This window comes from Melospiza melodia, chromosome 3 (genome assembly GCF_035770615.1).
Source record: "Melospiza melodia melodia isolate bMelMel2 chromosome 3, bMelMel2.pri, whole genome shotgun sequence".
Classification (NCBI taxonomy): Eukaryota; Metazoa; Chordata; class Aves; order Passeriformes; family Passerellidae; genus Melospiza; species Melospiza melodia.
The window spans coordinates 21,631,007-21,642,255 of record NC_086196.1 but is presented as its reverse complement, the minus strand read 5'-3'; the positions used below and the strand labels follow the sequence as shown (position 1 = coordinate 21,642,255).

At 48.9% G+C, this 11,249-nt stretch overlaps 1 protein-coding gene across 2 annotated transcripts in view; it reads right to left on the bottom strand.

Moving 5' to 3' along the window:
* Nucleotides 1-215: 215 nt before the first annotated feature.
* The window catches only part of TNFRSF21 (TNF receptor superfamily member 21), a 35,126-nt gene continuing 24,092 nt past the window's right edge, over nucleotides 216-11,249 (bottom strand). For both annotated transcript variants that reach the window (XM_063150956.1, XM_063150957.1), the window contains exons 5-7: nucleotides 5,304-5,357; nucleotides 2,529-2,748; nucleotides 216-1,656 (exon numbers count right to left, since the gene is read on the bottom strand). In XM_063150956.1, the coding sequence (XP_063007026.1) occupies nucleotides 1,427-1,656; nucleotides 2,529-2,748; nucleotides 5,304-5,357 (504 nt within the window). In that variant the 3' untranslated portion in view covers nucleotides 216-1,426. The remainder of the gene's footprint in view (nucleotides 1,657-2,528; nucleotides 2,749-5,303; nucleotides 5,358-11,249) is intronic.

Genomic DNA, 11,249 nt, shown 5'->3' with positions numbered 1-11,249 from the left:
GCACAGGGTGGGGACTTGCTGGGAGCTCCAGCAGCGACCATGGGGACTCAGGACAGTGCTACCAAGAGAAAGCAATCATGTTTTGGCCTCAAATCTTCCTCCTCACGACCCCCAAACTCCAAAATCCCCCTCATGGGCACCCCAAGCAAATCCCGGCCCCAACCCAGGTGTCCCTGAGCAGAGGCAGCTGTTAAGGAGGTTAACACAGAATCGTGTCAAGTAACAAACACCTAGTATTTATTAATAAATTAGTACACCGGAAGGCAATTTTTCAATTCATTCCCCTCTTCCCCCACTCCCACCCCTTCCCATGGGGCAGCTCATGCCACCCTCATACCATTATTTCTTCAAATTGAGCGTAGTACAGACTGTTCGTTACGGGAGCATAATAATTGCAAATATAATCAGACAGACTTCTTACGATGCAGCTTTTTGTCCCCCATACCCCCCACCCCCGACCTCTTTTAATAAAAAGTGAAGTGTGATTTGAAGAGACTATTGAGACCACATAAGGTCTTTGGAGAACTTATCGGCCACATCTGTATAAAAAACAAGAGACACGAGTGTAAAAGCATAGCTTGGTTTAAGTCTTACAGCACGAGGAGAGCAGGACCAGTGGCGGCCTTTGCCTCCCCACGTTCAGCACCGGCTCCCTTTGGGGCCCCACCATTCCCACATGTGGCAAGGCAGTTTAACTCCTTACATTCGACTGGAGGCAAAGGATCTTTCCACTGCCTTGAAGGTTGGTGGGGCTTGACCCTTTTCCTTGTGGTTTAAGCGCTTCTGCTGTAGCGTATTAGGAGCGCGATGCGTTGTCCAGGTGAAAACCATACAATAAATAACCGTGCTAGTAAAATCTCAGCAATGGATATGAGCCAAACAAGAGTACAACAAAAAAAAGAGCTCGGGTGGGAAGCTTAGCTGCGTTAAGAGACAGTAACCAGCAACAATTGGGGTGGGATTTTTGCGTGATTTTGCCATTTACTGCCCTGAGGTGAAGGGAAGTGGTGGGAGATGGTCACTCTGAGCGACAGCTTTGACAGAGGAAGGGGATTACAGAGCAATCCCCAATTTGATGTGTTAGATTACACCAGATTGGTGGTCTTTCAGTTCATTAACTGCAGTTTTGGATTTTTTTGTTTGTTTTCTTTTTTTTTAAAGTGCATTGTCTGATCTGATTGGAATGAGAACAAGGAGAAGAGAGGCTCGGGGAGGGGGCAGAGGATGCAAAGACTCAGACTGAGCGATAGTTACGGTGGAGGGGTGCAACACTGGCAAACTGCACCCCCTCCAAAAACCAAGGACACCTCAATGAAAATACTGGCCGTATATTCTACAAAAAATCCCGCCTGCGTATTGTTGGTCATCTTAACGAGTGCCAAGCTAGCTCTAGCAGATATTCGGAGAGCGTGCGGTGACCCAGTGCCTACAGTAAATCGGGAAGGTGGCTATAGACAGAGTCCAGGAGGGTCTGGCTGGCTTCCTGGCTCTTGACTCCAGCGATCTCAAATAGCCTGTCCAGCTTGTCTTCGGCCTGCGGGATCTCCTCGATCACGTGGAGCTCCTCGGGGTTGAGGATGTGCAGCATGTCGTCAAAGATGGGCTGCAGGTCGCATGGGTCCAAGCGCACCTGGCGCAGGACGGTGTCCTTCTTTTCTGTAGGAGGAAAGGGATTGGTCAAGGAACTCTCCAAGAAACCTCTGCTAACCAGGGCTTGTTCTCAGACCGTCCCCTGATGGCACCTCTGGAGAGGGACGTGCCACAAGGAGAACTGAGGGAAAAGGTGGAGGGTGACAAGTGATGGGGATGAAGGAAGATGGAGAAGGCAGTGCTGCTGAGACACCTCAGCCAGGATCCTGCAAGAGCAAACACAGCATTTGTAAATGCTGAATGGCCAACTCGGAAAAGTGAGGGCAGGAGAGGAGCCAAAAAAGCTGAATCCTGCTCTTTCAAGTTGTTTTTGTTGGATCAGCTTTATTTTCATACCCAAGTATAAATTTGGTATATTGACTGAGCTCAGTGTTTCACCTTCATCAGAAATTAAATGCAGCAAGTTAAATGCAGTAAATTGAAGCCCCTAAAACAAAGGGGGGTGACTAATGGTACTTTATGTCTGCAGCAAAGAGGACCAAGAATAAAAAAAAATTTTTAAAAATCTGAAACAAGAATCAGTCTGGAAATTACATTCTCTGATTTAATCTCATGCAGAAATGCACTGGCCAACGCAAGAGCCAAAAGTCAGGAGAAACACCCCCAACACCCAGGGATGCTACAACTTCCCTAGCAGGACTTCAAAGAGTTAAAAGCCTTTAAAGATGTTTTTCTGTCTCAAATTGTTATCGTCTTTGCTAACAGGATATTCTGGTCGGGAACAAGGATGTGATAAGCATATCCTGGAGGGCCAGTTTTCCCAATTATTTACTTGAATGATATCGTGTGTTGGGCAGCTCTACCACGTGTGCTGACCACATGGGACACACCATGGTGTCCCTTCTGTCCTCCCACTCTGCCCTGGGATGGTTTGGTACCTTTGGTAATAAAAGAGCCTGTCCGGCTGAGCGCAGAGGAGCCGCTGGAGGTGGAGTCGCAGCGCAGGAGAGGCTCGGCCTCGTCGACAAAGAAGCATTTCTTCTCGGAAGGAGAGGGCTCCACGGTGAGCACGGCCGCCTCGGGGGGCTTGGGGCTGGGCGTGGGCGCGGGGCTCACCGGGCTGGGGCTCACTGGCAGCGCCAGCTTGTCACCTTCCAGCTTTGGGGGCAGAAACAGAGGGAAAATTAACTGGGGGGACGCTACGCAACGGGTAACACCCAAACCCACCTGCACCCCGGCTTTCAAAACACTCCAGCCCACCCTCAGCAAGGGGTGACCTGCTCTGCTGGCCCACAACAGGCACAGGAGATGACCTGGGGTGGACATTAGCACTGGTATTTGGCACATCAGGCAGGAGCAGTAACACAACCCACACCCTTGGGACACCCGGTAGGAGCAACCACTGCACCAGGATGGAACATGCAACCTCAGCAGAGCATTTTAGGTGGGCTCTCCTTCTAAGACTCAGTTTATTAAAACCTAAAGCATAGCTCTTGGAGGCAAGAGGTGATGATGCCCAAAACCTGCTCCATACCTGCTGTTTGCTAAAAGCTGGCTCCACAGCTCCAGCCAGTGCCAAGGCAGCAGGACGAGGGCTGTGAGACCCTTCAGGGATCTCCAGTACAGCACATGGCTCTGACCAGCTCCACTGACCGGCTCCATATCAAATTAATGATTTGTTTGCCCCACCTCACCCTTGTTCCCAAGAGCATCCCATTAAAGCTTGATGGAAAAGTCCATCCCATCAGACTCCAAGTTCAGAGCAAGGAAAGACAGGCAGGAGCTGGCACTGACCACAGTGTCACCCAAGTGCCTTTGCTTTTTCCTGTCCTGGATGTGAGCTAAGAGCAAATGTTCAGCTGCACAGTTCTGAAGACGTCAGGAGAAGCAAGCACTGCTGAGAAGCACTGCACTGGAAAGCAGCACCATTTGACAAGTGACAGGTGACATGAGATAGGACAGGATGAAATGGCCTCAACCTGTGCCAGGGGAGATTTAGACTGAATATTAGGAAAAATTTATTCACCAAAATAGTGGTCAGGAATTGTAATAGGCTCTCCAGGGAAGTGGTGAAATCACCATCCCTGGAAGCATTAAAAAAACATGTGGATGTTGCAGCTGGGGACGTGGTTTAGTGGTGGACTTGGCAGTGTTGGGTTAAGGATTGAACTTGATGATCTTAAATATTATTTCCAACCTTAACAACTCTATGATTCTATGAATTTGGGTGCTGGTGTGAACCTGCTTCCTATGCTGACTGTACTCTGCATGTTTCTTCTTGAAACTTCTTCCCACCTTCAAGACAGTAGCGAACATTATCTACCCTCCTCTGCCTCTCAACATCCCCTCAGGGTGCAAATCTCAAGCAGAGCATTCCTAGTTCCCACTCCCTGCAGGGATGAGATGCCTGGGCCAGCATGCTCACATCCCTGGCCGGCAGATTGGGCACTTCTGCAGGTCACCAAGTCCTTCTAAACAGGTTATTTTAAGGGCCATCCAATATTTAATCTTTTTCCTCAACCTTGTGGCCCTGCTTGACCTGCCAGGAAAAAGAATTGCAAGCCCTGTCCCCATGCAATTCCCTCTCCCAACAGCATTTCACAACCCTGTTTTCTCCTACAGAGGGAAGATCAGGCTATTCCTGCTAACAGGCTTTTGCCTACAACCCAGAGATGAAATGCAAAATTGGGATTAAAGGCTGTGGGAAAGGGAGCTGCTGAGCCACCTCCGCGCCGGCATGGATGTGCCTGAACATTCCTCATCCGTGTCGAGGAATTCGCCACCCACAAATCACATGTCTGCCAGGATGCCCATTAGTTCACATTAAATTAACATTGAAGCCTGTTCCTGGTAGAATAAAAGGGGTTTTTTTTCTCCCCTCATTGAAAATAAACAGGGGAGGATTTGTTCTAGCACAGTGCATTACGCAATAGGCATGTTAAAAATAAAAGTCAGCTTTAATTTTTAATTAAAAGAATCTGCCTTCTATTCTGAAATTCCCTTTCCAGTACAGCTCATCATGGAAAATCAGCTATGGCCATTAAGGGGGAATATCAAGGGAAGGACCAGGACAGCAGCTGGCCACTTTCCAAATTGTAATATGCTCTGATATCCCCTTTAAAAATACTATAGGCTTTAGGGGTTAGTTTTGCCTTGTGCAACTCATCTACCTAATATTCAACCACAAACCCACCTACCAATTCCCAAAAAGGATCCTGATGACCGAGCAACAATTGGCCAAGGGAGGGCAGGGAGCAGACAGCTGCCCCAGCTCTGTCTTCCCAGAACCAACTCATTTGGAGTTTAATTAAACAGCTGCTAAAACATGCTAGGAAAGACAAAATCACCCAGGTTATTTGACTGTAGCTGTCCCAGGAGCCCAAAGCTTTCCAAATAGCTGAACAGTTGCAAGCTTGAGGCAAAGCAAACAGGATGCTTGGATGTGTGTTAATGTTTAAACCACAGGAAAAAAGCAACTGGGAATGAGGGCTTGGAAAGACCAGGGAATGCAAAAGGTTGCTGTGAGGTGAAGCCTGTGGAATAGGTGTAAAAACACACTATTCATAGCCTGTGACTCACTGCATTGAAACCACCTTGGCCATTCCTATTTTTATGAGTGGTGACTGGGTGAAACCAAGCTCTGGCTGGGGGAAAAAACCCCAAAAACCCCTCTTGCAACCCTTTAGCCTTTACAGAACTATGGGATTTCTCACCTTTACATCCTCATTGCTGGGCTCCTGTGCTTGCCACTGGGGCTGCATCTGCGCCTGCAGAGAGAGACACGTGGGACACTGTTAGATGCACAGTCCAGCACAGAAACCAAAGGCACTGCAGTGGCTTTGTCACAACAGCAGCTTCCTACAACCCATCAGAGGTGCTCTGCCAGGTTTTTTTTTTAGGCTTTTTCTTTTTTTGAGCACTGCACCAAGAGATTTTCAATGCCAAAAAATATTAATTTAAAAAATCCTAAAAGTTCCTGTGTACTTGCAGCCCTTTAGACTGCAGTTCAAGCACCAGCACCCTCTTGGATCCCAATGCATCTGGGAGGGTGCTCTAAGCAGATCAGGGTGTCTGAAGGCCCTTCCTAAAAGGAAGAAAAGGGAACAGAAGGGGATAGGGACAGGAGGAGAGAAGAGGACAAAAGGGGATGGGGCAGGAGAAGACACAGGCTTGGCTTTGTTTTCTTTCACAGCTGCTGTCACCAGCTCTATTTGAACGGGTTGGTCCCATTTGCTGCCTCCGTTTTACAGTGCTGCAATAAAAGCTTAGCTCAGACAAACAGAAACTGCAGCTGTTGTGCTAATATTAGGAAGGAGCAGCAGCAGGCACTAAAAAACACCCTTCCCTCAGGTGATGCTTCCCAGCAATTCCTCCTGCCGCAAGCAGGCGGGAACAAAGGCGGGTGGCAGGCTGGCTGCTGCTGCTGAGGGTGGCTGTGCACCCTCTGGGATGTGGGGGGGATAAATTTAGTGCCGAGGCAGTCACTTCCCAGATTCCCTGCCAGAAGATGACACCCGACTGACACCAGCCCTTATTCCCAGGTCTGTTATGCCTCTGTAGGGAATGCGGCAGGAAAAACCCCAGCATAAGGAGCAGAGTGGGCTGGGCAGCAGCCCAGGGGATGCTGCAGGCAGAGTGGTGCTGGTGTGGTCTTGCTGTGGACCTCACAGGGGTAGGGAGGGAGGATCCCTGTGGATCAGCAGTTTCATGGTGTACAGGGTGTTTGGGGGTCCTCCCTGGGGGCACACTGACCCTGGCAGGTTAAACACCTTGCCAGGGCCATGAGGTCTCACCGAGGTGTCACAGAAGGGCAGTGATGGTGCCAAGAGGGTGCTGGGGTGGGAAAGCCCAATTTCCTCTCTGTGCCCTTCACCTCACCCGTGTGGTTTCAGGAGAATGCTCGACCCCTCTCTGCGGTGGAGCCTCTTCCCTTAACACAAGGCAGCCCTGGGGAGGAGGGCTCAAGCCAAGCCTCACATGACTCAGGATGGGCAATGCTGGGTCTGGGCAGGGTTTAGATGCCACAACCAAAACTGCAGCCACCCACGGAGGAAATGGCTCTTCCCCATCAGCCCTTCTCTGGCTGTCTGTGGGCCGAGTGCTTCTCAAGCAGATAATTTCTCCATGAGGCCTCTGGTGGCTTCCCCTTTCTGTGGATTTGCCCACTCACTTTTTCAACTCAAACCATAATGATGAGGTGATGAAACCCTGATGAAGAGGTTCCAAACCCAATTACAGGATGAGTTAGTTGATACTGAGTTTGGCTAGCAGAAGAAACCATCTTTTAGTTTCCTCTTATGCTCCTAAACCCATTACACTGCAAACACAGAGACCCCAAGAGATGTGGCCAGCACAGCAGGGAAACCTCAATATTACTGCATTATAGTTTATATTTTTGTGTTTATGCTGTTTCTCTTTGCATTATTTTATGAATTATTACATTTTGTTTATTGCACATTCTCCAGCATAGTTCAAACCCAAAGTCAGTTTGCTGAAAATCAAGTCATGGCTTAGAGCAAACTTGGAGCGATGCCCACTCCAGTAAAACCCAGCCAGCCCTACACCTTCCCCAGGGCTCTGGCCACTTCACCTTACAGCTTTGTGCCTCAAATAAAAGCTGATGCAACTCCAGAAGGCAATTTTGTTCTTCTCCTGGCTGCCTGGGCACTTCCCAGCCCTCAGACCACAGGCCCCTCTGGCTGGGAAATCCATCCAACAGCTTTACCCTCTCTCACTCCAGTGCTGGAATGTGAACACAGCACAAACTTAATGGCTAATTTCTGGGCCCAGCCCAGTCCTGCACTGCCACAAGAGGAAGTGAAGGGGATGGGTGGGAGCTGACAGGGGCTGAGTTTGAGGAACCCTGCTCCAGGCTCTTGACTTTCCCCTCAGGGTTTTGACCTGTCAAAGAGCAAGAGATGGAGCCACAAGGCCCTGCCACAGCCACGTGCCTGGACATGGGGTTGCTTTCAGATCCTCTTCTCCTCTGAAATACCCCAAAACCCCAGAGCTTAACCTCACACCAGCCCCAGCCTTGTCACATCTGCTGACTCATGGGATAATGTGCAGCATGAAACTAGCCATGAAACTGAACCTTGCTGGGCTTGGGGCCAGAGCCTTCCCCTCTCCACTTTCAACATCTCCCTTATTCATGGTTTGGGTTTGTTTCTCAGCTTTGCTGAGGCTGTGCTGCTGAATGCCCTGAGTGAGGCTGTTTGCTTGCCTTCCATCCAGCCCCTGAAATATTTCAGCCAAGGCCAGCAGAGCCATAAATAAAACGATAAGAGCTTAAAGCACTGCTCACAGCAGGACACTCAGAGGAGCCAATGCAGCCCAGCTATGCCAGCTCCACCCCAGGCCAGCCCAGGTGAGTGCAGAGCCCCGTGGTAGCTGCAAAATGCTGTTATGCACCACACACAAAAAAATCTCATTTACCAGTGGATACTGGTAAAAATCAGTTTTTCTGATTTTAACCCCCAAAATGGAGAACTGTAGTTTGCTGGGATGGCAGGGAGAAATCTCTCCCTTCTTCCCCACTCTTTCCCCTGTTTTTGTTGTCAGCACCACTAACTTGGGATGTGCCTGTGCCTGATAAGCAGTGCCCAGGCTTGCCTCTGCCTGGCAAACCTGCCTGCGAGGGGACATATTTTGCAAACCTTGAGTCCAACAAACATTCGTGCCAGGGCCAGGCTTTAAAAGGAGCCCTATGAGTTAAATGCACCCCTAAAAACCTTTCCACAGCTTCTGCATTCACTGTATTTTCTGGCTCAGCTGCAAAAATCCCTGAGCAAAATGATTCAGAGGGCTAATCTCAGTTTAACCTAAATTCATCCAGTGCCATGCAAAACCAGCATAATCTCCCACAGCTGAAAAAGCAGGCAAGTCTGCAGTGGAGCTGCTCCTCACCTGGAGGAAAATGCTCCTGCCTTTTGCTGTAACACTCCAGAGACTCACATAATTTCCTATTCCTATCAGGGGTTGTAAATATTGGGATTTCAGAGCACAAAAGGCTGCTGAGGGAACAGGGCACTACAAGAGAGAGCAGCCTTGCCTCCATAGGTTTTACAAGCTGAAGGCAGACACCAGATAAAGGATTAAAGAGAAGGATGTGGGTGGGATGAAATATGTTTAGGGTACTGATTTGCCATCTGACAGCTACAGCATTCAATAACAATTTTTACCCGCGAATTGGAGTTATCAGTGCTTTCTTACAACAAGGGGGTTGTGCAGAGAGATGGGGAAACTCCTTTTTGCACCCAGGGATGCTGGGCAGAGCCAAAGGCATCCCAGACAGCACAGCCGTGCATGTATCTATCCCTCCTGGGCACATGTAGGATACACCAGCACAGCTGGAGACTCACTGCTGGCTCAGGTCACCTTAGGGGCATCATGCTGTTACCTGGACTCACAAAATGGTTTCGGTTGGAAGGGATCTTAAAGATCATCTTGTTCCAACACCCTGCCATGGGCAGGGACACCTTCCTCTAGACCAGGCTGCTCCAAGCCCCATCCAGCCTGGCCTTGAACACTTCCAGGGATGGGACATCTACAACCTCTCTGGGCAGCTTAGCTACATGAGGATGCATGCATTTGCATTGCTTATGAGAGTCCTCACTCCCCTTGCAGAACCAAAAACTCTTTTCATTCTTTTTTTTGCTGTTTTAGGGGGTTTTTTGCAAGACTCCTTCTGCAGGGCTGGAGACCACAGCACCCACTCTTACCACCAACAGGGTGACCCGTTCCTCCAGATCAAACCACTCTGGTACACAGAGAAACTGCCTCAATTTATCTGTGTTTGGATAGACAAATCACCCAGAGTCAAACCTCAATTAGCTCTAATTAAAGGCTTTCCATCCAGTAGATTAAAAAAACCCCAAAGATCAACCTCCATGCCTGCTCCTGGCACGGAGCTCTTGGCTTCCTGGACTGCTGTGAGGATGATGAGCCACCAGCACAATTCTCCAGGCATTTGGTCTCCAATGCGCAAGCTGCTTCCCCCATTCCCTGCAGGGCTGTTGTATCACCACCCACACTGACAGCACAGGAGCCAGCTCAGGGAGAGGAGGCAGACAGGTTCCAGCAGGCAGCACCTCAAGAAACACAATGTGCAGCCCTGCTGGATTTGTACCCTGGGGTGCTGCCAGGCCGTGACATCCCACACACGGCTCCAGGATCTCCAGGGCAGGGCAATGGCCACCTCCTAAGGTTGATCATGAGGGATGCTCATCTGAAAAAGCTCAATCAGATGAATAGGGAAAGAGGATGTGACAGCTTGGGTGAATTTGTTAAAAAACAACTCCTATGCTGAAATTAGCCAAACTTCTCACGTGGACTCGAGCCACCTGCTTGAAAGATCAACAACGCAATTTTACTCATTTCTAGAAAAACAAGTGAAACTGATGGGGAACCACCCCAGGGTCCAGGTGTGTTGGACACTGGAAAAGACAACACACTCTTTTAAAAAATAAAGAGAAACAGGAAAGCTGCTTGGGAGGTCCAGGAGACTTGCATATAGTTATCCTTGAGATTTGGGTTTGCTCATTCTCTGGAACATCTGCTTGCTGTATTTTCACAGTTATGGGCACAGCTTGTGGTTACTCCATCATTGGGAGTCCTCCACCCTGACAGGTCACTCCATAAACTCTGCTCCTGGAGCCACCACCTGCATTCTGTACTGCTTGATAAGCACAACCTGATGGTCTTGGCCAAAAGAGCCAGGGGCATTCAGCACTGCAGAGCCCAAGTCTGTTAATTATGTGTCGTGCTGAGGAACAAGTCCCATGTTTTACCCAACGTCCTTGCCCAGAGCTTTGTCCCAGTATTCAAAGTCAAAGCAGTAAATACAAGGACACAGGTTACTAGCTGCTCCAGGAGAGCAAGAGGACAACATGTCCTTCTGGGACAGTGCACATGCTGGAAACTTTAACTCATATGAGCAAAATGGCAATTTTCTCTGCCTCACTTCTCTTCCTAAACATAGCTTTATCTTGGGTTTTTAAATTTTATTTTTTCCACCAATTAGAAGGCCACATGCTATTAGTTACCAAGAGTTGAAAGAAAAAAACTAGCAACTGAGCAGGAGAGATCAGGCAGCTGGCAAAGCCCACCTATCCAAGATCTGGGCAGGATGTTCAGCAAACACCTGACTCAGGGTCTCTCAGAAACACAAGCCCAGGGCTCCTGCCAACACATCCCAACTTCTGATTTCATACAATGGTCACAAGGGAACAAGGTGTTTCATACACTAAACAAAATAATTTATATGACACAGTGAAGAGATAACAAACAAACAAAATAATTTAAGATAGGCAACACAGTGAAGGGATCACAGTCCCTCAGATAAGGGGAAGTTTTGTCAGTCAAACCAGAATTTGGGAATTCCTTGCCCTGACAAATGCTCTGTTTCATAAGCTCTATTGTGAGCAAAGTTCCACCCTGCCAAAGCCCCACCAAGAGCCTAGAAAGGTCTGCAAGCACCCACCTGCTCCCCTTTGGGTCTGGGTCAGTGCTAAGGCAAAGGGAAATGTTTTACCAGCCAGTTTACGGGGAAGAGCCATGCCTCAACCACTGCCATCTCAACATGTTGTCCCACTGGCTTCTATGTTCAGAAAAAGCCCCACTTATCACCTTTACAAACACTTCTGGCAGACCACCGAGTT